The sequence below is a fragment of the Marmota flaviventris genome, chromosome 2, assembly GCF_047511675.1.
Source record: "Marmota flaviventris isolate mMarFla1 chromosome 2, mMarFla1.hap1, whole genome shotgun sequence".
Lineage (NCBI taxonomy): Eukaryota > Metazoa > Chordata > Mammalia > Rodentia > Sciuridae > Marmota > Marmota flaviventris.
This window is the reverse complement of record NC_092499.1, coordinates 124,313,035-124,339,199: the sequence shown is the minus strand read 5'-3', so window position 1 is coordinate 124,339,199 and position 26,165 is coordinate 124,313,035. Positions and strand designations below refer to the sequence as shown.

The 26,165-nt window shown below is 40.1% G+C and overlaps 2 protein-coding genes across 9 annotated transcripts in view; one reads left to right on the top strand and one right to left on the bottom strand.

Moving 5' to 3' along the window:
• Nipa2 (NIPA magnesium transporter 2) overlaps window positions 1-11,473 on the top strand; it is a 39,863-nt gene extending 28,390 nt beyond the window's left edge. For all 6 annotated transcript variants that reach the window (XM_071608566.1, XM_027923264.2, XM_071608565.1 and 3 more), the window contains 3 exons: window positions 4,795-4,885; window positions 5,996-6,156; window positions 9,994-11,473. In XM_071608566.1, coding sequence (XP_071464667.1) covers window positions 4,795-4,885; window positions 5,996-6,156; window positions 9,994-10,628 — 887 coding nt within the window. In that variant the 3' untranslated portion in view covers window positions 10,629-11,473. The remainder of the gene's footprint in view (window positions 1-4,794; window positions 4,886-5,995; window positions 6,157-9,993) is intronic.
• A 1,219-nt stretch (window positions 11,474-12,692) lies between these two features.
• Cyfip1 (cytoplasmic FMR1 interacting protein 1) overlaps window positions 12,693-26,165 on the bottom strand; it is an 86,800-nt gene continuing 73,327 nt past the window's right edge. For all 3 annotated transcript variants that reach the window (XM_027923245.2, XM_071608560.1, XM_071608561.1), the window contains 8 exons: window positions 23,707-23,850; window positions 22,545-22,635; window positions 20,063-20,193; window positions 18,100-18,172; window positions 17,296-17,390; window positions 16,288-16,526; window positions 15,631-15,778; window positions 12,693-13,431 (listed from right to left, as the gene is read on the bottom strand). In XM_027923245.2, coding sequence (XP_027779046.1) covers window positions 13,267-13,431; window positions 15,631-15,778; window positions 16,288-16,526; window positions 17,296-17,390; window positions 18,100-18,172; window positions 20,063-20,193; window positions 22,545-22,635; window positions 23,707-23,850 — 1,086 coding nt within the window. In that variant the 3' untranslated portion in view covers window positions 12,693-13,266. The remainder of the gene's footprint in view (window positions 13,432-15,630; window positions 15,779-16,287; window positions 16,527-17,295; window positions 17,391-18,099; window positions 18,173-20,062; window positions 20,194-22,544; window positions 22,636-23,706; window positions 23,851-26,165) is intronic.

The window sequence follows — 26,165 nt, the reverse complement described above, 5'->3', positions numbered from 1 at the left end:
GTAAAAGTTACTCAGCAGGTAATAGTTTATTTAATTTGAATATTAAGACCTTTTTTACTCATCTGATTAGAACATGTTTGATACCCCTGTACTTTTTTTTTTTAATTCTGCTAAATTTAAGAAGATAATTTTGCGGTGGGGGTTATAGTTTAGTCATAGAGCACTTGCCTAGTCTTCTCAAGGCCGTGGGTTAGATTCCCCAGCACTGGAAAAAAAGAAGGTAATTTTAAAAGTGAAAATTCATAGGAAAATCTAATTTTCAGTTCTGTCTTCATTGGTTCTTATTCCAAATTAAAAAGGAGGCATTTTTATTTGATAAGACTGTCCGTGCTTATTTGTTGACTATCTTTAAAAAGGTTTGTGGAGAAAAATTGTTCTTAATACTGAGTCTTGATTATATAACAATTAGTAATTGATTGTCTCCTGTATGTCGGACATTTTTCTAGGTGCTGGAGATATAACAGCACCAGAAGATATAACACCATCCTGTCCTTATCCTTTCTTATCTTTCTTTTTTTTTTTTGTACTGGGGATTGAACTCAGTGGCATTCAACCACTAAGCCACATCCCCCGCCCTATTTTGTATTTTATTTAGAGACAGGGTCTCACTGAGTTGCCTAGCACCTCGCTTTTGCTGAGATGGCTTTGAACTCATAATCCTCCTGCCTTAGCCTTGAGAATTGCTGGGATTACAGGTGTATAAAGTAATTAAAACATTAAAAATAAAATGTTTGCTGGGGACTGTGACACACACCGGTCATTTTAACATTTTTTTGTGAGACTCAGGGGCAAAATTGCTCAAGACCAGGAGTTCAGGGCCAGCCTAGGCAACATAATGAGACCCATCTCTTTATTTATTTATTTAAATTTTTTAGTTGTAGATAGACACAACAACTTAATTTTGATCATTTTTTTTTTTTATGTGGAGCTGAGGATTGAACCCAGTGCCTCACACATGCAAGGCAAACACTTGCCACTGAGCCACAACCCCAGCCCCCCATTTCTTTAATTAAGTTAAATTTAATTAAAGGGAGGAACACAAGAGATTGAGAATTTAGCAAAAGCAACAGAAACCTGACCCACAGACTCTCCAGATATGGGAAGTATCTTGACTATAAAACAACTTTGTTTAGTACACTGGCATATAGTGATATTACAGATTGGCAAAAGAACCGAAAAGAAATTTTAGAATTAAAAAATGCAATAAAGAAAACTGAATTGGGCTGGGGATGTGGCTCAATCGGTAGCGCGCTTGCCTGGCATGCGTGCGGCTCGGGTTCGATTCTCAGCACCACATACAAACAAAGATGTTGTGTTCGCCGAAAACTAAAAAAAATAAATAAATATTAAAAAATTCAAAAAAATATATTTAAAAAAAAAAAAGAAAAGAAAACTGAATTGCTTAATAAGATATGGTTAGGTATGGATGAAAAGAGACTTAGTGAACTGGTGGTAGTTTGGAAAAAATTAAAATGTAGCAAGCAGAGACCAAAAAATGGAAAATATAAATCCAAGGATTATGGAACTTAGAGGATTCAATGACTAATTGAATAAGGATCAAAGAGAATGGAGAAGAGGCAATGTTTGAACAGAAAAATGAGACTTTTCCAAAACTGACCAAATTTATTAAACTGCAGATAAAAGAAGCACAACAAGACCTACACAGAATTTGTGAAAAGAAAATTTACTACCTAAACACTTACTAGTAAAAGTGATGAAAACCAAAGGCACAATGTTTTAAAAGCTGTCAGGAAAAAAATATCATTGTATCCTCAAAGGAATAATAAATTGAAAGCAGAATTTTAACAACATTGAAAATAGAAAACAATTGGAAATAGAGCTTCAGAATTCTGACAAAATACTGGTAATTCTGACAAAATAATTCCCTATTCAGTGAAAATATACTTCAAGAATAAAACTCAACAGACATAATTTGGAAAAAACCAAAACTGATCATTTGAAAGGATATACAGTTAGCAGAAAGAGATTGATCCAAACGGAAGTTCACAGATACAGAAAGAGTGAGGAATGTGTGAGTATGGTCTGCCTGAATGTTGATGAATAAAAATAATAAAGCTAAATATTAAACTTGACAGGTTTATGATACCTGTTGTATCATATGGTATTCAGTTAAATAAAAACAAGTGTATGACTTTCACAAGTGTAGGAAGACAAGAATTAGAAAGAAAGGCATTTGTAAACTGTTGATATTTGCAGATTACATGCTTGTGGGTATAAAACTTTCAAAGAATATATAAGTAATTTTTTAAGATTTAGTAAGGTTGAATATTTCACTGTATGTTAGCAGTCATTAGAAAATGAAATGTTAAAATAGTAATATCTGCATATAATTTAAAAAATAGTTACTTATAAACCTAAGATGGGAAAGACCCCCATTGAGAAAACCAAAACATTACTGAGAAAATGAAGTTCCAAATAGGAGATACCATCCTCGTGATTCATCATGTAAAATTTTCATATTTCTTCATACTGCCATATTTCTTCAACTGCACAGGTTGAATATTATCCCATTCAAAACCATAGGTTGATTTTGATATATGAAAAGATGATGTTTATATAGAAATTTGAAAGTCCCAAATGGGCAAAGACATTCTGTAAGAAATGTTTCTTTCTTTGTTGGTTAAGACTTGTTGTAGAGTTATACTAATCAAGTTAGTATAGTATTGCATCAAGGTAGATGTATAAACTAATAGAATAAAATACAGAACCCTGAAACAGACCCTCAGTCAGTATATGACAAAGGTGTCATTAATGTAGAGAAATGCATTCCTATAACAATCCACATGGAAAAGAAGATACTCAATTCCTGTTGCATTCTGCATACACTTAACTTTAGGTGGTCTGTAGGCCTAAATGTGAAAGGTATGATGTTGAACTTAGAACAATATTTTTTAACTAGTTGTATAAATTACTGATTACAAAGGAAAAATATTTTAAGATTTGACATTGAAATTAGAACTTTTGACAGTATTAACCAGGTATGATGGTATACATACAATCCCAGTACTCCAGAGGCTGAGGCTAGAGGATTACAAGTTTGAGGCCAGCTTGGACAATTTAGAAAAATCCTGTTAAAAATAAGATAAATTAAAAGGATTGGGGATGTAGCTCAGTGGTAGAGCATTTGTCTAGTAAATGTATGGGGCCCTGGGTCAAGAAGGAATATCCCCGATACTGCAAATAAAACAGAAAACTTAATTTGATCAAAAGAGTTTACTATGAGAATGAAAAGCAGATGGAGAGTTTGAAAAAAGTAATTGGAATGTGTTTAACAAGCAAGATTTATGCCCAAAACATATAAATAAATAATAAGAGAAAGAAAATAATCTAGTAGACAAATAAGGGACAAATCTGAACACTACTTCACAAAAAGATGTCACATGGCCAATAAATAAATGAGAATGGGAAATGCAGATTGGAAGCATAATAGAATAATTCTGTATCCCAAATGGATTAGCAAATTTTTTAAGTCTGACAATACAAGTATAGGGAAGAGTGTGGAACAGAAAGCTTTTATACATTAGTAGGTAAAAATTGGTATAACCATTTCAGAAAACAGTTATGAGGGATCCTTATGAAGTCATGCCCTTCCTCTGCTTAGGATTCCCCAGTGCCTTTTCCACTTAACATATCATAGAATCTGCAGTGGACTCAGCAAGGTCCTATCTTTTTTGGCTCTATTGGAGCCACCCTGGCTTATTTGGTGTTCAGACGTGCCAGACATCTTCAGTCAGGTTTTAGTACTTTACATTATCCCTCCCTGAAATGTTTTACCCCCAGATAAATCCCTCACTTCATTTTAGGATGTTCAAGTTTCCTTTTCAGAGTCGCCTCCTGATATCATGATATAAATTAGGACATGTTTGTCACTAGCTTCTTCTACTCTTTACCCTTGCTTTGTTTTCTCCATAGCACTTTTAAGTTCTTGGGCAGAGGGTGAGGTCGCAGTTTATGTGTGTACAGGGTCTTGAACCAAGGGGTGCCCTACCACTAAGCTACATCCTCAGCCCTTTTTATTTTTATTTTGAGAATAGGGTCTTGCTGTGCTGCCACTGGCCTGAAACTCCTGATCCTTCTCCCTCAGCCTCAGTAGCTGGGATTACAGGCATGAGCTACAGCACCAGGCTCTTACTTTTAACTCTGACACATGTATTTTGTGTGTCTTCCCTAACTAAATTTGGAAGTGTTACGAGAGTAGTGCCATTGTTTTTCTCCCTACTGTATTTCCTGTCCTAGAACAGGACCTGGCATATGTAGGAGTTATGTTTTTAAATGGAGAAGCCAGTGAGAAAGACTCGGAAGTACCTTCATATCAGTGTTAGTTCTTTTCATTGATTTGTGGTTTTGTCCTAGGATATAAATGTTTAAATTATTATATTAATATACCTTCATAATAAATATAAACTAGCTTTTTCTTTTTAAAAATTTTTTAGTTGTTGGATAGACCTTTATTTTATCTATTTTTGTGTGGTGCTGAGGATCAAACCCAGTGCCTCACACATGCTAGGCAAGTGCTCTACCACTGAACCACAACCCCAGCCCACTAGCTTTTTCAATTAAAATTATAGATTTGTGTTCTTTCTAATTCACTTGGGCACTAGATATTTACAACTTAGAGAATCATAATCTTTATTACCAAAGGGGACAAAATATGGAAGTTATTGAATACAGTTGAAATAATATAGATTTTGCATAAAGTGAAAGCATTTCCAAATTGAATACATACATTCCTTTCTGAAAGTTTTTATTTTTTTAAAATTGTCTCTCTTTAAGTGGGGGCAGGCGAGGTGGCCAACTTCGCTGCATATGCCTTTGCACCAGCCACGCTAGTGACTCCACTGGGAGCTCTCAGCGTCCTCGTAAGGTAAGGACACAACCTTTCACATATGCCAACAATAGTCAGTATTTTGGTCTGTATTCAGTGCTGTCTAATTACATGTATTCAGCATAACTTAAATTTCAGTAGACTAGAGGACTTATTTTTGTACTGTGTAGTAATTTGTTCTTCAAAAGTTATCCTCTGCATAGGCAAGTTGTTAATTTACTGGGGGAAGATGATTTTGTGCTTTGTTTTGTATTCAGAGCCAATACTAGTTCTTTGATTTCAATTTTTGAAAATTTGCATTTGTCCCAACATTTAAGTGTATGTATACTTTGGTAGATCATGGTTGCTGATGAATAGATTTCTACACCTAGTACAGAAAGCCAGGGTGAGGTTCCATGCCTTTGAAGACTGGCCTGAGGTGCTTGTTTTGCCGGACCAGTCCAAGGCTTGTTCTGTTTCTATTTTAATGATTATTCCAAACAACTAAGCTCATTTTGAGGTCTGAGGTTTGGTTAGGATTTAGAAAGTTGACTGATTATAGTTAGGTATTATTTTTCTTCTTTGTTTTTAAGAAGCTGTATGTAAAATAAAGTTATGATATAAGCCTTTACCCTTAACTTTCCTTACATTACACCGTTATTTATTGGTTTATACTATATTTTCTTTTTAGGTATGGATAAACCTGTGGTGTTAAAACATAATTTATAAACAAATTAATAATTAAATGACCCCAAATCCCTTGTTTCTTTTGCTTTTAACTCCACATTTCTAAATAACAGGATAATTAGTAGGCAAATTATATGAAGTTAAATGAGCACATAAGTGGAACGCATGAATTTTTAGGGATAAATTAAAGTTGAGCAGTTTTTAATGGTTTGGATAGAGTCTTAATTAGAACTTAAGTTGTACAAACTATAGCTCTTTTATTGTACATTTCTTATGGACTTTTTCCTGTAGAAAGATGATATATACAATCATATACTTTTTTTTTTTTTTTTTTTTTACTTTGGCTAAAGACCAGATACTTCATAAGCTCTCAGTGTTCTAGTGTGGGTTCAGTAATTTTAAATTGTAAGTTTGTTGATATTTAAAAATGAGAAAAATAGCTGATATTTGAAAGTTCTCAGCATTCTTTTCTCCCAATTTTAGTGCCATTCTTTCTTCATACTTTCTAAATGAAAGACTTAATCTTCATGGGAAAATTGGATGTTTGCTAAGCATTCTAGGATCTACAGTTATGGTCATCCATGCTCCAAAGGAAGAGGAGATTGAGACGTTAAATGAAATGTCACACAAGTTAGGTGATCCAGGTAAGAATAAAAGAAAAGCCTTTATTCTTACTTTACTTTTGTAAAGTAAAACAAAAATATCCCCACTAACTAGAGAATATTTTAACTGCTGAGCTCCATCGCCAGCCCTTTTATATTTTATTTTGAAACAGGGGTTTTGTTTTTGTTTGTTTTGGTTTTTAGTACTAGGGATTGAACCATGGGTGCTTAACCACTGAGCCACATCCCCAGCTCTTGTGTGTGTGTTACAACAAAGCAGTTTATTTGTGATCAGTATTTGAGACTATATGTCCTTCACAAATTCAATTTTATATAATCTGATACTTTCTTAAAACTTAAACTTTGAACTTCTAGACTTCTATTTCCTTTGAACAGAAGGGCTGGTATAAATTATTTTCCAGAAATGAGGTACCATTTCACAGAATTGGTTTCTCTTTTTTTGTTGTTTTGCAAGATTTTTGTTTGTTTGTTTGTTTTGATGGTGCTGGGGATTGAACCCAGCATGTGAGGCAAGCACTCTACCAACTGAGCTATATCTCCAGCCCCTGTTTCCAAGTTTTAAAGAACTAAATTTGTATTTGTTAAAATCAAAAAAAGTAGGAAGGATGATCTTTACAAATAATTTTGATTAAATATGTGTTCAAAGAAAGCAAGATAAAAAGTCTTTAATATTCTGTATTAGACTATATTGATGTTCAATAGGAATGAGCTTCTGTCATTTGCTTTGAATGAGTAGTGGGGAATGGGATATGTTGGGAATTTCATAACAGATAACAGAATCATTCTCTTGGGCAAACCATAGGCAGGGGCAGCTGTTCTGTAACCATATGGTGTTCCATAGCCTGGAGCTATTTGGCCAGGAGCTGCTATAGCCCCAACAAAAGCTCCCCTTGTCAGAGTTCCTCTTCCTCTGCCCCTAACTGCCTGGAATGCTGCAGACACACCTGTATTCATGACACCCTTTGCCTGAGGAATAACCTTCTTTTTCTTATTATTTGCCACATTGGGTCCAGAAAACAGCTTCTCCAGGGCAGCTAAGGCTGCATTTGCCCTGGCCATGGATTATTTGGACCTGCGCCTCTGAATTTCTGTCCATCTACTTTTACCTCCATTACACAGCGCTTGTCATGGTTTCCACCAGTTTCTGAGATGAGTTCATACTTGAGACCTCTTCTTTTTTCAATGAGCTCCATTACAGGATTTTTGCCACTTGCTGTTAGGGTAGGGCCCTGAGTTCTTACCTCTAAGGTACTGGTGGTTTCAGTTATAGAATTTCCAGTGTTATTGCTTGAATTTGAAGACAGTTTCATTTTTGCTTTCATTATCTGATTTTTCATTAGAACTCATACATTCAATATCTGCATCAAAGCCTGTTGGAGATCCCATTCATTGCCTGTAATACATTCACTGCTACGTGAAGTTTTGCTGTTTTCTTGGAAGGTCCCGAGATGTGCTATCCACATCTACAGACATTGTAAAGATGGCAGGGCCAGACTGAGACAGGAAGCCCAGGCCTGATCTGTTTTAGCTTCATTAGTGCATTTATAAGGTCTATTACTTTACTATCCAGGATTTTCCTTAGGTTTTGTTTCATCTTCTTATTAGGATCTTTTCTTCTTGGGGTGGGGGAGGGCACTAGACCACTGAGCCACATCCTCAGCCCTATTTTGTATTTTATTTAGAGACAGGGTCTCACTGAGTTGTTTAGCACCTTGCCATTGCTAAGGCTGGCTTTGAACTCACAATCCTCCTGCCTCAGCCTCCCAAGCCAGGTGAGCCTAGTCTATTTTGGCAACTTTTGATTAAATGCTGAACATAAGATATAAGAGAAAATGTGAATATTCTGAGTGTTGTTTTCCTTCTTCAGAGAGAACTTAAATTCCCTCTGGCAGAAACATAAAAGTCCAGCAGACCACTTTCACCCTGGTGTTGTTGTAAGCTTCATTAGGTCTGGTTTTCAGTTTGCCTTTTTTTCCTTCATATCACTCTGGCTTTCAGCTGGTAGCTTGGGCTCCTTCACTTAGGAAGTTGTGAGCTCCTGTGTCCACTCAGTACCACAAGACTGCTGATATCCCAGTTCAGCCTCACATCCTCCTTTTAGGCTTTTTTTTTCCCGCTTCTCTGACCTTGGCTGTGTAGCTTGTGTGCCTGCAAATGCTGTTAAGGGAATAGCACACAGAAATTTGGGGTCACTACTTGGTAGTTTCCTCTTTTCTGGAGCTTGGCCTATTAAATCCTAGCTGCTTAGCCAACTCCAAATTCCAACATGTGTCTATCTAGTTCACTGAAACTTCCTTAAGTTTCCTTTGCTGAGTGGGCAGTTCCCCAGGGGAAAAAGCAGTGGTGAGTGTTGAGCAGTCCCCCCCCACCTTTTTTTTTTTTGAATTTTGGTACCTTAAGTTATGGCTGCTTCGATTGTTCTCAAGTATTGTTTATTTTGTTTTTTTGGTTTCATGATTTCTCCATCATTTGAAGTTGCTTTAGAGTACAAGATTAGTCTGATATTTCAGTATTGCCTCTCAGGATATTAAAAAAGATTTTTGTAGTTGTAGATGGACACGATACTTTATTTTTTATTTACTTATCTTTATGTGATGCTGAGGATCAAACCCAGGGCCTCACACTGAACTACAGGCCCAGCCCCCCACCTTTTTTTCTTTCTTAATGAAGAGTTATTTATTTTGAAGTTTTCCTCTGTCTAGTGGAAGAAATAAAGGCTTTGCTTTTTTCTGTTGTTTTGGCCTCTTGGTCTTTGACTGCCTTCTTTTATTTAAAATTCAGGCTGGTCAGATCTCCAAAAGTGCCCCTGACTGGCCACAGACATTCAGTGTTGAACAGAGGTTAACACCCAGATGCACCCCTTACCTTAGCCCCTTATTTTAGCATGATGTTCACATGCTCAGCTGGAACTGGTTAGGAGTCCTCTATTGCATATAGTGGATGGGAGGGACAAAGAGTCACTCAGACATGCAGAACTTGGCAGGGACCAGAAGTCACATTGCTTCTTGAATGGACTTCCAGCCAGACCTCTAGTTCAAATTTGTCTTCATTCCTTCATGGGGACTTTACTTTGTGAGTGTTCTGTGTTTCTGAGTCATTTTCACATCTGATTACTGATATATGATTCACCTATCTTGGGTCAATTATATTATGAGTTATCCTCTGCTTTGTTAAAATATTGTTGCCATTTTTCTGTATTTGTTTCTTTAAAAATCTTTTATTAGTGGAGTTTGAGGAAGCAGAGTGCCTTTCCTTATCTTAAAATGCAGATGATCATTAAGTACAAATTGCCAGGAGCAACACCTGGCCACAGTGCTAAACGGTTTTTGGCTATTTTCCTGCTAGCTTCAGTTCTCCAAATTCTGCCAGAAACCCTGCCATATTTTTCAAATTCTCTTAATGGCATGCTGTTTATCCTTGCACTTGTTCCTAAATATTAGAAAAAAAATTACTCTTTTTTAGGGAAAACTTGATTCATAACTCCCATTTTTGGCATCTATACATTGTTGAACATTCAAGGGCACCTTGTGATTTCTCTACTAGTTTCTGTCCCTGTACTGATCACCCTTGTCCTACTTTTTTGTGTGAGTTAGAGCACTTAAGTAGGCATAAGAAACTACTTGAAAATATTATTGGTGTTAAAATTTGTAAACATAAAGCATACTTTAACCTTCCAATGTGTACATGTAATGAAATCTTTGTGGGTATTCTTTTGCTAGAGCAACAAAATAAATTTGAATTTTATTTTTGTGTTATACCTTCTTATCTTACTGCATTGTTTTGTTTGGAGTCTCTAAATGTTTAAGGACAGTGTTTGACTAAATTCTTGACCAAGTATCTTTTCTTTGCCTCCTCCAGGTTTTGTGGTATTTGCAACAATTGTGGTCATTGTGTCTTTGATATTAATCTTTGTGGTGGGACCTCGCCACGGACAGACAAATATTCTTGTGTACATAACAATCTGCTCCGTGATTGGAGCGTTTTCAGTGTCCTGTGCAAAGGGCTTGGGCATCACCATCAAAGAACTGTTAGCTGGAAAGCCTGTGCTGCGGCATCCCCTGGCCTGGATTCTGCTGCTGAGCCTCGTCATCTGTGTGAGCACACAGATCAATTACCTAAACCGGGCCCTGGACATATTCAACACTTCCCTTGTAACACCAATATATTACGTTTTCTTTACAACCTCAGTTTTAACTTGTTCAGCTATTCTTTTTAAGGAGTGGCAAGATATGCCTGCTGATGATATCATTGGGACTCTGAGTGGCTTCTTCACAATCATTGTGGGGATATTCTTGTTGCATGCCTTTAAAGACGTCAGCTTTAGTCTAGCAAGTCTGCCTGTGTCTTTTCGAAAAGATGATAAAGCAATGAATGGCAATCTCCCTACTATGTATGAAGTGCTTAATAATAATGAAGAAAGCTTAACCTGTGGAATTGAACAACACACTGGTGAGAATATCTCACGGAGAAATGGAAATCTGACAGGTTTTTAAGATGCGATTTAAAGGTTAATCCATAATTATGTTATAGTGATTTTGAATATCAGAATCTGTCTGAAAAAGCATTGTCCTCAAATAATGTTCTCTAAAGACAATCTTTTTTAAGTTTTCACTAATTTGGACCAAGGAGTTACTTTTCTTATATTTAAACAATGGTAGCTCACTAAAAATGGCCTCAGTATGTGGCCAATTTCTATTAACATTGTATAATTGTAGAGGTATTTTACATTTTGATTCTTTCTTCAAAATCTAAATGCACTAATGACAAGTTTGAAGTCTATAAAAATGCTTTATTTTTTCATTATTGATGAAAGTCTGAAATGTACATTTGTCATTCCCACTCCCGTCGATCCCTGATCATGTAAGGCTTTTTGATTGTAAACAAGAACAAAACTATCCCAATACATTATCCTCTGATTTATCTTACCTATAAAAGTGGCTCCTGTTTGGATGAATTATTTTGATGTTGAAATGTTAAAGGGAATCCTAAGTTACTAAATGAAGGAAACTCACAGACCAAAAAAAAAAAAAATAGTAGGAATCATGCCAAGGAAATATTTCTTAGGCTATGATTTGTCACCACAGATGTGGTTTACTGTGTGCATTTGATGGTATTCTTAGAACCCTATTAAACCAGCACATCGTGCATCCGCTGGGCTGGGCTGTGCTTTGTACCTTGGCTGGATTTATTCTTCGGTTACTTGAATTCCATGGGAACCTTTATGACCATTTTATATCAGCTCTTGTACTTTTCAGTCTATTTTCATAATAAGTTAATTGTTATTTAGACCTTTTAATAAGTGGGAAATAAAATCAGAAGAAAAGAGTGATTTCTTAAATTTAGCTCATAATAAAGAGACAAGTTGAAACAAAGTTCTAAGTCCAAATGCTTGGAACGGACTTGAAATATTTGTAAAATACAGTCTTTATACCAAGTATTTTGCTTTGCTTAAGGGTTTACTTGGATCATTAATTAAATGTTTTGATTGTTTAAGGAAATGGTTACAAACACATGCAAAAATATATAGGAAAGTATAATGAACTCCATCCAGACCTAGAACCTCTATTCATTCAAGTCATTGGCCTTTTTTTAAAAAAAAAAGCATTGACAGTTCCATTCCTCTGGGTGTTCCCCCAGTCCTCACTTGTGGCAGGAAGAGCAGAAGCTTCTGTCTGAAGTTACACATTGGCTAGTCATGGTGAGGCACCACTCAGTCCTGCAGTCTTATGTGGAGGCTGTGCTGTCATGCCATGCAGTTTTTGTTGACCTCATCAGGGTAGAGTTGACAGTCTCCAATTTTGTGAAATGTCCTTTTTCCAGCTTTCTTTTATTATTGGCGCTCTAAGGAGCTGTTAGAAATTCTTGACTGCAACCTTCCATGTATTATATTTGTGGTGCGAGGGTTGAAACCCAGCTGAAACTTGAAGCTCCTAGATTTGGATTTTTCCTAGCCCCATAATGCAAATTTTTTGAAACAGGGTCTCACTATGTTGCCCAGGCCGGCTCCTACAATCAAGTGGTTCCACCTGAGCCTCCTGAGTAGCTGGGACTACAGATATGTGCCACTGTATCCAGTTCTCAACCATTTTTATCTATTTCTATAATTCTAGTAGTAGGTCAGATTCTGATCAAAACTTTTATTTGAAAGATCACCAACTACAGGACCAACTCCATCTACATGAGGCAGTTCACCCAGCTGTTGGGAATAACAGCTGAAGTGGTTAGGGACAGGATTTAAGGTCTTCTCAGTCCTTCTATGTCCCAGGTCAATCATTTCCCAAACTACTCGCCTCCAGGTCATAGGAGCACATGACATAAAGGCGATACATGTCCTTTCTTCATGTTCAGAATGAAGCAGCCAACACAGCTGTTGTCTTATATCTTACTGGCTTGGCTTTCATTTCATCCCTGCCAAAACCTAAATATGAAGCAAATTTGTGTGCTGATCAGAAGAGTAGCATTTTGATCATGTCCCACCTCAAAATGCTGAAAGTGACCCAGACTTCAATCTGAACCCCATCTGTGAACTTGGATATAAGAGACAGAACAAGGACAGGTTGTAGTAACACAATTGGGTTTCATTAGTTTTATTTCTCTAACCTTTAAGTCATATCTCACAAATTAATTTGTCACAATTGGATTTAGCAGAAGCAGAGGAATCAAATTCACTGTCTGAAACACTGACACAAGAGGGATGGGGACAATGACTTAGAAAAGATTCTTCATAAAAGACCATCAGAAAAATCCCTAAACAAATGTGAAACAAAGTTTAGTGGTAACTGGCATAGGATTTTAATACAGTTAGCTGGTATTACATTTCTTAAGGGGTAAGTGAAAGAACTCAGCAGCATTCTGACAGGTGGCTACTGGAACATTTCAGAGGAAAACTGCAAACAAATTTTTAAGAACATGTTGGCAGCCAGTATTTTCAGACTTCCTAATTACCAAAAACATATAATTTTAGTCTAGAAAAATAAGTCCATATTATAAAATTAAAATTTTAGATTGAAAAGCACCCCCTTGAACAGGTACAGAAATACTGAAAAATATTCCCTAAAAATCTCACTAAACAGTTTACAGAAAGAACATGCCATTAGAGTTAATAAATGCCATGGGCACAGTCCTGAGCCCTTAGCTGCTGGCCAGAGACTGGTGAATGGGTGGCTGAAAGCAGCGCACATGTTCCACAGGTGTGCTCTCCCCATCACCTGACTTCAAGTACTTGTCCAGGATAGTGATGATCTCATCATTGAGAATCTGGAACTTTCGAATCCTCTCCACCATCTTCTTCAAAGGCTATAATTATAATAATTAAGATCAGGGCGTTTTACTATCAACACTTGTATAGTTATGCATCATGTTACAAACTGACAGCATTTTCATATTTTCTGCCAAATTACAGCAGACTATTATTGACATACCATCTTTTAAATGCCACTATTAATGAACATATTTTAAATTCAAATGCATTCATCCATAGGTTTCATGCTGCTAAGTGTAAGGTTTGCACAACTCACAGGCATATTCATTCAGCATTAAGAACCTGGGCTGAGATTGTGGCTCAGTGGTACAGTGCTCACCTAGCACATGCAAGGCACTGGGTTTGATCCTCAGCACCACATAAAAATAAATAAAGGTATTGTGTCCAACTACAACTAAAAAAAATATATATATATAAATTTTTTTTAAAGAACCTGTGTACTAGGATGGGGTTGTGGCACAGTGTGCTTGCCTAGCATGTGTGAGGCACTGGGTTTGATCCTCAGCACCACATAAAAATAAAGTAAAGGTCCACTGACAACTAAAAAATTAAAAAAAAAAAAAAACGTGTACTAAGAGCTGGGAATAAAAGGAGAAAAACAATATGATCAGGGGAAAAACTAGTAAACTAATATAAGTTCTAGACTTGCAGTTAGTTAATATTGTGGACAGGAACCTTTGATAGCCCTCCCACTAAAGAATAAAAACACATAACAGACATTTTTTAATGACCTCATTGTTTAAAAAAAAAGTATTTTATGTGGTGCTAAGGATTGAACCCAGCGCCTCACAAATGCCAGGCAAGCGCTCTACCATTGAGCTACAAACTCAGCAGCCCCAAAACACTTAATTTTAAAAGCATTGCTGGTTCTTCCCATAAGGAGGCAAAGCAGAGGCCAGGGCTGCTTCTGAGACACATACCAGTGACACTGAGGTGGGAGAATAGACTTGGCTATGAGCAAGTTGTACTATACCTAGAGACCCCACCACTATAGAACCCTTTAATTAGACTAAAGTGGTCCCAGGTTGGCAATGGCCACTGGCAATGAGCAGAAGCAAATGCAAATCTTGGGATGAAAATCAGATAACCAAGCACACAAGGAAACAATTTTAGATACACCCAAGAACTTCCGAGTAGACAAAGCTGAAATGAATTAATTACCTGAAAGATGTATCTGAAGAAAGTACTCTGGATACAGCATAGAGAACCAAGGAAATGGAGATGTGAGAACTAGAATAGCCCTTCAAGGATGTCCACACCCAATCCCTGGCACCTGTGTGTTACCTTTGCAAATGTGGCTAAGGGTATGAACTTCAACAGCAAGTATACTGTTGCCCAAGTGGACAGCCATGAAAGCAGAGAACCTTTTCTAGCTATAGGGAAGAAGGACATGACAAGGAACACTGGAAGATGATCAGAAGCAGAGATGGCTCAGCCCACTGCTGTTGGAAAGCACCATATGGAAAACATGAGAGGGAATGTGGAGCTGACAGCCAGTAGGAAATGGGGACCTCAGTCCTACAAGTGTGAAGAGCTGAATTCAGCCAACCACCTAAATGGACAGAGAATCCAAGGGGAGCACAGCACCACTGACAAATTCGTTTTGACTTTACGAGACTCTTTAAGTAGGGGACCCAGCTGAGCCATCCTGATCTAGAGGACTGCGATAATCAGTGGTAGTTATACCACTAAACCTGTGGTGTCTGGTCATGGGAGGGAGCAAGAGAAAGCAAATACCACAGGATAAAGGACGGGAGAATGGAATGAATAAGAAAGTTTAACATGTTTAACTAAAGTTCCAAAAGAAGAGAACAAGAGCAAGTGGAAGAAGGGCTAAAATATCTGAAATGATAATGGTGGAGTGTTTTCTAGAATGCAACTATAAGGAGTCAATAAAACACAAAGACCAAAAGATCTAAAAGCATCCAAGAAAGCATACTTTGACTTGAAGGAAGCCAGAAGATTGAAATTGTATGCCAAAAATCTGAACATGCAGATCCTACAAGGTAAAATATGAAGTAGATCTAAGCACCTTGAAAAGAGAAAGAAAATGGAAGTTAATTCTTAATCTGTCAGGCTGCTCTACTTGACAATTATATGTTTAGATTCACTTTTGGAATGCAAAGAAAGTTTCGGTTGATAGAACATTTCATACTAAGATGAAAGAAACATTTTCCCCCAAACAACTTTTAATAAATAGAGACACATATGGTGGAAGAGCCTTGTCCACATACCACATTTTTGATAATCTCATCTTTGCCATCATGTTTCTGGACTTTGAGTAGATGGTAGCAGAAATCCAGCACAGCAAAGCGTCGCTGCTGCCCAAGAAGCACGATGATCATGCAACCAGCCCAGTGGAGCCCATCACCAAAACACTGCCTGCGGTCAAAAGCAATGAACAGAATGGGAGATGAATAAACAATGAGCAAGTCCTTTATGAGTCTGTCTCCAGGGGCCACCAGCCAAGCTGTAGGCATTACTATCTTCATCCAGTCACCTTGTGCAGCGAGAATGCTGAGCAACAGATGATATTCTTGTTTTTGGTAAATTTCTTTTTTGGGTTTCTCTGGCACACAGTTTCCAAACCCTTTTTTAAGATCACAGACCTTCTGTGAAGAATGACCTTATGGACATCCCACCCAGAACATGGCACGCCCAATTTGCATTCAGTTGCTATGGGTTCAGAGACTATGGACACTAATCCTGAGTCTTCTCTTTGGCATCAAGTATGAAACCACCCTTTAAAGCAGCTCAGTGTCTGGTCCCTTTCCAGAAGAACTTATCAGCTGTGTTGGCCTCACACTGATGCTGCCACCTCCTCCACCAGCTCTTCCACCTCCACTGGAATTTTCTCCTGTTCCAAAGCATCACACTGAGCATGCACTTACTCCACTGTAAACTCGTGTGTCCCCACAGGAATGCAGTAGACAAACTGCATGGCACTCCACAGCCTGTGGAACTCCACACACTCATCCACATGCATGACCCCATTGCTGGGTAGAGGCCCACGCCAGATAGGGTCATCCAAAAAGGTCCGGATCCGCGTCAGGATGACTTCAAACATAGACAGGCCACAGCAGAGACGCTCCTTAGTCAGCAAGTCCCCTTCTCTTGCGATTGCAATTTGCTGCAGAAAGCACAAGTTGTGGGATGTTATGGGCCACAGCATGAGGCTGCCGTGTTGAGACCAAACTACTCCTGTCCTGTTGATGACTTAGTGGAAAACTCTCAGCTGGCAGAAGAGGATCTTTGGAGGCAAGGATTAACAAAATATGTGTATGTCGGCAATTACCAGTATGTCTTACAAGGTTAAATACATTCACAGTCAAGGGAAATGGAATACAGCTGTTCCTAACCCAGAAGTGACTTTGCTTCCAGGACATATTTGGCAATGTCTGGAGAGATACTTATGGTTGTCACAATGTGGGGGTGGGTCTACTGACACCTACTGAATAGAGAGACCAGAGATGCTGCTAAACATCTTACAATTCACAGGTCAGCCCCAACACAAAGAATCACCTGGTTCAAAATGGCAGCAGTGCCAAGGTTGAGTAATCTGGATCTAGAGTAAGGTGACAGGGGACTGCAGAAATCTGCCATGATACCTTGCCTTTTGTCCCAGTTCCTTCTGTTTTAAGAAGAAACCCTATGAAAAAGCTTCCTCTGTGAAGGGACGAATAATGGCAACAAGTGACATTTAATCTGTATGCCTCAGATGCTAAGGCCTTTCCATGTACTTGCTCATTTAAACTTCACAACATCCTGTAATGTATCCCTTGGAAACATGAGGTCTGAGGAGCCAAGTGCCCCGTGTGACTTCACTATACCTTCCCGCCCTGCTGCCTGACCTGATGTGGATACCTAGTTGCAATTCACAGAACCACAGCATACTTTACCTGTGGGGTCCCCAACCTTTCGATCAGAGGGACAAGATGCAGTGGGGCATACTTGGATTCCAATCTTTTCATTTTGGCATCAAGTCTCTCCCCCTCTACAGGAGGCAACAATTAGAAAAGAAAGAGTTGACATTATGGATTTAGATTCTCCTTGGAAAAAAAGTGTCATACAAAACTAGCTCATTTGATACTTTAATTCAAACTGACATATTTACTTACATAATATAAATTTGGGGTCTGCTTTGAACTTGAACTAGTAAAACTCTTTCATACAATGAACTGAAGAGCCAAAATAACAAACAAAACCAGACAAGTGGGGCTGGGGTTGTGGCTCAGTGGTAGAGCACTTGCCTAGCATGTGTGAGGCACTGGGTTTGATTCTCAGCACAGCATAGAAATAAATAAATAAAAATAAAGATTCATCCACAACTAAAAAAAAATTTTTTTTAGAAAAACCAGACAATTAATTTTGTTCAACAGTCATTTGTAAAAATTTGTCAAACATTCCATGTGAGTTAAAGCAGAAAAGAGTACCATGAGCTCTTTACCCATCTTCTTGAGACAGCTATTAACTCACAGTGACTCTTCTCTTATATGTTCCCCACTCCCCTGCTCCCATGCTATTTTGAAACAAATCCAAGACATATTTCAGCCATAAATATTTTAGTTATTTAATATTAATTTAAGTAGGTTACACCCCCTGGTTATGACTGAACAGGCACCAAAATGGGCTCTTGGCCGTCCAAGTGAGCATGACTCTGCAGAGGGCAACCTGATCTCTGGGTTGGGGACACACAGGCTCACCTTTCACGTGGACGCGCGGCAAGATGTTCTGAAAAGGAGCTGCATGCAACAGGTCACATACTTCTTCTAAAGACTGGTACAGAGAAGGGGAAGACCACATCAGGAAGTGTCTCTCACAACAAAAACAGAGAAATCTGGTGCTGAAAATAAGGTATATCCTAGCTATCCAGTATAAAATAATCTCTAAAGTGGCCTGTCAACAGAACTATCTGGGATAATGGCAATGTCCCACTGTGGGCAGGGCGGCCTGTGGAGGACTGCTTATTCAGGGTCCCATTGAGCCCACAGATAGCAAGGACAATGAGGGCCTGGGGCTGCTGCAGTCCCCCTTTACCACCATGTGGGAAGGGTCTTTCTAGAAGTGCAGGAAAAGGGGAGAAGTTAAGAGACGCAGAACTCTCGGATGCTGTCAACTCCCAGATATGTGCACAGACCCTGACACATCAGATGTGTGCACACCCTCTTTATTTACTGTTTGCTGGTGTGAGGCAGTTAGCCAGCAGGTCAGCCCCTACAGGGGATTACAGCATGTTGCAAGGCCTGGGTTCAATCCCCAGCATCATGGAAAATAAAACTAAAAAGAGACTGTATTCAAAGAGAAAATAAAAAGTCACCACTATCAGAGTAAAAAGATGAGCCACAAACAGGGAGAAGTATTTGCAATGTGTGTAATATATAAAGGAAACCCAAAGAACTTCTAGAAATGAGCCACAGAAAAGGCAAAAGAGGGGTGGGGATGTGGCTCAAGCGGTAATGCGCTCGCTTGGCATGCGCGGGGCGCTGGGTTTGATCCTCAGCACCACATAAAATAAAGTAAAGATGTTGTGTCCACCGAAAACTAAAAAATAAATATTAAAAAAAAATTCTCTCTCTTTAAAAAAGAAAAGGCAAAAGAACTAGATGTGGCATTTAACAGAAAAACAAACAAGAAAAAAAAAATAAAAAGAAGAGCCAATGAATAATGGAAGGTCCACCTCCTTCACAGTGAGAGAAAGGCAGAACAGAACCAGTGAGATTGGTCTGACACTAGGCTTTCCAATTCAGGCCAAAAACTGAGCTTGCTGATGCACAGGGGAGGGAGGAGCGGTGAAGGATGCCATAAGGAAGCAATCGGCCAAGAAAGCGAGGGGCCCCACTGCGCCATTTCTCAGGTGGTAATGGACTCCCACGTGTTCTCCTATTAAACTGTTGTCTTATGCTTGTGATGTCCAAAGTTAGCTATGAGGCACAGGTAGCTATTTAAGTTTAAATTAATTAAAATTTGAAAAAATTTAAAAATCAGTTCCTCAGTCATGCTGAACCCACACTTCACTTACTCAACAGCCTCAGATGGAACTTTGCAAAGAGCTCTCCTGGGCAATATGGCTTTAGATCCTATAGGTACATCATATATTTCATATACATTATATATATATTTATTATATATATATATTTATTATATATATTTGTACACACACACTTTTTTTTTTTTTTTTTTGTACCAGATTGAACCCAGGAACACTTTATTTTGAGCTACATTCCTAGCCCTTTTTAAATTTTGAGACAGGGCCTCACTGAGCTGCTGAGGCTGGCCTCAAATTTGTGATCCTCCTGCCTCAGCCTCTAGAGTTGCTGAGATTAAATGCTTGGGCCACCATGCCTGGTGCACATTTCACATAAAACATTTTTATAATGTTCACATAGAAAAACGTTCTTGAGACAGCGAGCTATATTTTTATTTTTCAACTGTAGGGAACAAATTTAAAGTAAAACAAAAAAAAAAACCATGAAATATGAATGGTACTTTACAACACTGCTACCCTAATTTTCCACCAAAAACCTCCTAATAAGGTTGGGAATGTAGCTCAGTGGTAGCATGTACAAGGCCCTGGGTTTCATCCCCAGCACATAACAAAAAAGAAGCTTTCCTCTGTCACCAGCAGAAAACAGCCCTGGTACCTCAGCGGTGGGGCTGCGCACTCACCAGGCTCTGCTCGATGAGCAAGCAGAAGAGGACAGCATTCCCCACCTCCCTCAGGTTCTGGAAACACACTGTCTTCAGCTCTGCATACTCCACGATGTCCTTCAGCTGGTGGTGGAAGAACTCCAGGATGCCTGTGTGGGAAGAAGTGAGGGCTGGCTTGGAAGGCTGGAGGGCAGAGCCTAGCATCGTGGGGCCACAGCAGGAAGCACTTGCCAGTTTGACACTGCCACTGTGCCTGGTTATGAGGACCGCCACAACATCGCACCCCTAACATCTTCCCTTCAACAGAGGTACGTTTGCCCCCAGGCACACTCTCCATAGACTGCCACTTCTTTCTCAGTCAACCCCATATCTTCAGAGAAGGCTCTAATAACAGGAAGTGTACATCATTAAGAATAAAGGAGACCACATTGTCATTTCCAGCAGAATCAGACGAAGTATTTGATAAATTCAGAAGGATGTACCAATCTGATTAGGTGTTCTGCAGCTGACATCACACTCAGTGAGAAGCTGCATGCTTTCTCCCCAAGGTCCAGAGCAAACTCTCCCTAACTGGATCTGTACACTCAGTGCTAACCCCGTCAAAAATTAACACACTGACTCCAAAAAGTACACAATGTAAAAGACCCACAGGAGCCAAACTAGCCTGAGACACAAAGCCAGAGACTCAGTGGATTTCAATAAAACCCCTCATCCCACAAGTCATGCCTAGCACCTGTACTCAGCACCTTCCTGCCTGAAACACAGCCACACCCCATGCTCCTGCCACTTTGTCTTCTCCCAGGTCTCGGCACCACCATCTAGTCATGCTCACTGGCATGAAGACCCTCTCAGGTGTTGTTCATCTGGGTCATCCTCATCCTCAGCAAGCACACTTGAGGTAAGCTGCAAATGAATTGTCCTGCACTGAGATGCACTAATGGCTTCCTCTTCAGATGTTAAAAATTCCCATCTCTAGCTTAAATACAAGCATTCATTTTATTATCCCAATATCATCCATCCACTTTTTAAAATTATTTTATTTATTTATATGCAGTGCTGAGAATCAAACCCAATGCCTCACACAAGCTAGGCAAGTGCTCTACCACTAAGCTATATCCCCAGCCCTATCCATCTACTTCTTATTTTTTTTGGTGCTGGGGACTGAACCCAGGGCCTTGTGCATTTGAGACAAGCACTCTACCTCCTGAGCTATATCCCCTGCCTTCCATCTACTTTTTGACAGTGAAATGTCAAAATGTCTTCTAAGCAAGGGCTACACGATACTATCTGGCAGAGTGTCCCCCTCAAACATTGATAAGAGCCCTGGGCTGGTACAGGGCAGTGTCCAGGAGGTTGGCCACATCAACAGTCTGCCCATTAGGACAGTCTCTCAGATGTCACCACACATGGGTTCAAGTCACTTAATAAGACAAGGCTAGGGTTCAACTGTCTAGCTTTCAAGAGAAAACCATCAAGCAAGAGAAGCAAGGCAGTTTCACTTGGCAAAGTTCCCTCCAGCCCAGCAGTGCCATGCAGTGCCACTTTCTGAGATCATCACAGCTATTTACTTGGGTGGCCCAAGAACAGCCTGCAGTGAGACATGTGGGCTATCCCTGAAGAGCACATCTGCCTGTAAGCAGGACAGGCTGGAGCCCAGGGCAGTCCTCCAGACAGACAGACTGTGAGGGGAAGAGGAAGAAAAGTGGGGGAAGGGGCAAGACCAGTACCCTGTTCCATGGGGCTGCCTTTAAGGCTTAGGCCTGCTGAAAGCCCAAGAGGACAATACGACCTGTTTTCCTTGGTGACATTTTGAGGGTGCAGGGGTCTTCCTTGGTGATTTTTTTGAGTACAGGGGTCTGAGGGAACATAGTGCTCAGAATCCCTCTCAGTGCCTCACCCTCACTGGCTGACCCCATGGGCCCTTCAGCTTCCTCAGAGCAAATAGTGACACCAACCCCAACGTCCCACACACTTACCTGCTTCCTGGCTATAAAATGCATTTGTTTCTTCTACTCTAAACAGTCAGCTCTGGTTTGGGCATCCTCACCTTCTCCCCCCACCTGGGGAAGGCAAACCTGGCCCTTCTCAACCATTCTTTCTTTCTTTTTTAAGGAGACAGTTTAACTGCTCTGCTAGGAAAGGAGAAGCACAGGGGACACCTGTCCCAGGGGCTGTGATTCTGCCCATCAGGGAGAACAAAGGTTCTTTTTTTTTGGGGGGGGGGGGGGTGAGGGGTATGGAGGAGTTGTAGATGGACAGAATGCCTTTATTTAATTTATTTATTTTTGGTGCTGAGGATTGAACCCAGTGCCTCACATGTGCTAGGCAAGTGTTCTGCCACTGAGCTACAGCCCCAGTCCTCAACCATTTTTAACTTGATTTTCTTTACTATGGTTGAAGGGCTGACCTTTCCATCTTCTCCAGAGACACTAGCAATGAGCCCCACACACCACTAAGTGGTGTTTTGCCTCCGTCCAGCACCCAAGGTGCCTGTACTCACCTGGAGAGCCGTATTCATGCCGGGGTAGGCGGCAGATCTTGGGCATCACCTCCATCAGTGTCTTCACATACTGTAGGATTGTGCCTTGCAGCTGGGAGAAATATAAACTGTGTCAGCCTCGGGCCTACACTCTCCTGAAAAGCTGTGGCTGTTGCACATTCTGAAAACTGAGTGTTAGCAAAATGCACAGTAATGATCACCACTGCAGAATCGCCCATGCAAACAGCAACCTGCACTAGGGGTCTACATAGCTGAAATTTGTGCTCTAAACAACTTCTCTTCCAAGACAAAAATGGCCCTGAGATATGACAGAGAAGGCTAAGGCTGTAGTCCTGTGGTAGAGCACTTGCCTAACTCTGGGTCTGAATCCTTTTCTCATGCTATGTAACCCTTATCATCTAGAAAAAGGGCATATACCACTTGCCTCAAAAATTAATTCTATCAAGCTGGGAGCCTTCTCACAGTGGCACCTGTGACCACAGCCTGCCAGCTGGGCTGCCCTCTTGCTGCAGCCCCTGCCCATCACTTAGTGTCTCCACAGAGAACATGCTCTATTCTATTCTCCCCAACACAAATGTTTGAAATTTGTGTTTTATGGAAACTCATGCTTCATGAATGGATGTGGGTCTTTGCAGAACATTCCCAGATTTTACCCTCCCTTCCCAGACAATCACCAACTGAAACAGAGAAATGTGTATCATGGCCTCCTGGCTTCTGTTTTGTCTTCCATCTCCAGAGCACTGTATTCCCTCGAGCCTTGGGCTTAGTGGTAGCCCTTTACATGGGAGGGAGGGACTACTTCTGTACGCAATATGTGGGTTATCAAAAACTCCTTCTATGGATGGATTAAAATAACTTGAATCTATTCTCTTTGTTTTTAAAGACAGGCTCCCACTATGTTGCCCAGGCTGGCCCCAAACTCCAGGACTCAAGCAATCCTTCTGCCTCAGTCTCCAGAGTAGCTAAGAATACACACTTGTGCCACTGCACCTACTGGATCCATTTTCTTGAACCAGGAAAGATGAGAAGAAATCAAAGAATCAAAGTGTTCAAAGCTAAACTGAATCATTTGTCTGTTAGAGATTCACGGTCCAGATACCTAGAGAGGACTCTACCCCTGTAAATTCCTGCCCTGAGAAGGAAACTCCTGGAGGAAACTCACCAGGCTCTTGACGACCTTCAGCAGCTCTTCCATGACCACGGCAATGCCCTGGTAGCCCAGCAGCCGGCAGATGACTTGAAAGTGTGGAGGTCCCACGAAGTTCCGGTAGCTGCCGTAAATACTGGAGTAGGCAAGGTTCAAAGCCTGGGGAAGAGGGGACAGAGTTTTCAATTTGGTCTCTAGGCACATGCAGATGAAAATCCACTATGTGGAGCTGCATTCAGCCCAACACAACCCTGAGCACATGGGATTCAGCGACTTTTCTTGTAAAATGCACTGCCCCTGCTGGTGTGGAGTCTTCAACCTGTTAAGAAAAACAAACCTGCTAATAGAGCCCAAGGACAGATCCTGATGGAGCAGTGGAGTCAAGTTCTTAGGGGAGGCATAAGGTGCCAGGAACTGGGGAGAGCAATGCCCCGGGGGTGGAAGGTGAGAAAGGCAATGAGAGCATTCCATGGAGGAGACCTCTAAGTTCACTGACAATGCAGGTGAACAGAGCAGGAAGACCCCCCTAAGGTGACCATTTGTGCTATAAATTTTCCTCTCAGCACATCTTTAGCTGCAGTCCACAAATTCCGATGTTATGCTTACATTTGTTTCAATGTATTTTTAAAATTTCCCATGAGACTTCCTCATTGAGGCATGGATGATTTAGAAGTATACTAACTTCCAGATGTTCGGAGATTTTCTTTTTTTATTGTTTATTTTTTATTGTTTCTGGTTTGCGTTCACTGTGTCAGAGAATACACTGGATGATTTCCATTCTTTTAATTTTGTTCAAGTCTATTTAAGACTCAGGAATGGTCTGTCTTGGTCAATGTTTCACAGCCATTTGAAAAAAAAGGTGTTTTCTGTTGTTGTGGGGTGGACTGTTCAACGCTTGTCAATTACATCCTGTTGGTTAATGGCATCACTCAGTTCTTCTCTATTGTTGCTGATTACTGAAAAGTAAAGTTGCTGAATTACTGAAAGTCTGGGTGGGTCTAAGTTGATCATAAAAGACCACACTGACCAAGTTGGACCACATCAAAGAATGGAGACCCTGCCATGTGCCTGTCCCATGCCAATCCTGACAACCCTATCAGACTTAAAAGAACCATGTATAAATCAAGAGTTCAAATAACCCTCTCTCTCTGCCCCTCAAAGCTCCACCACTCTGCTGTATGTGCTGGGATTCTGTAGAAGACTTTTACTTGATAACAGCTTTACTGCTTGGGGTGGGGTGGGGTAAGAGAAAAAGAAGAAAACAAAACCACATGCAAATCATTAGTGAAAACTAATGACCTTATGCTATAGGTCACATCCTTCATTCCCAGAGCTGCCTTGCCTGGGGCCTATGGCAGTTAGAAGAGACATTGATATCAAACACTTGGTCCCCGGCCTCCGCCCAGTGTCCAGCTTCCCTGTGGACTAGGCCAACCCCCAAAAGGACACATCCCAAAGCCAACAACCAGAGTAACAAACAGCAAAAGTGACTTAACTCCTCAGAGGGAAGAGGAAGCTCAACTTCAGGGGAGGGCAGAGTTACAAACACCACATTTAAAATACTTAGACTCTGGGGCTGGTTTTGTGGCTCAGTGGCAGAGCGCTTGCCTCGCACACGTGAGGCACTGTGTTCAATCCTCAGCACCACATAAAAATAAACAAACAGAATTTAAAAATAAATACTTAGACTCTGAAGAGGGAAGCACTTTGGATGTCACAGCTCAGTACAGAGCCAGCTCCAGAATCACTAGACATGGGCTCCCCAGATCTGTCTCTTCCCCTTTGAATTGGGGACAATCTTATTATCTTATAAGAAAGAGAAATGTGCTCAAAAGTTTTGGGCAGAGTAGACATTCCATATATGGTGAGGTTACCAAGAACCCCAATAACATTCTCAAAAATGGCCCACTTGGTTAGGACAATCTTATCTCCAAGAGACACGAGCCCTGGGTTCATTATTCATGAGAAAAAGAACCAGTCTGATTCTTGGATTCTGTACATCCCACGATCACACAGATATAAACACTACAAATTACACGGCAGCAGAATAAAGTGCATCGCGAGAACAAAGGCTGCTTGTTTTGAAAACAATTCAACTCTGACATCAGACTGTTCTGGCTTCTGGCCTTTTTTTGAGGGGAAGTTCCTCAAAGAAGTGTCACCTAAAATGTATAAGATTGAGCAGTCAATATTGATGTCACTCGTATGAAAGTCCAAACGATTTTACCCTCTCCCCCCCCCAAAAAATGTGTGTGTGTGTGTGTGTGTGTGTTTAGATTGTAAGAATATAAATTTACAAGAATAAAAATTACACAATTTCTCAAACTGAGACTAAGCTGCAGTGAGATTCAAGTTCAGTCATAGTATTCACATTAGAAACAACTATTACATTCAAGTCATCTATTCTTTCTTTCCCCCAAGAAGGGCACGAGCTGTACCCCTGTGGGGACATCACCGGGGCAATGGGGTGGACT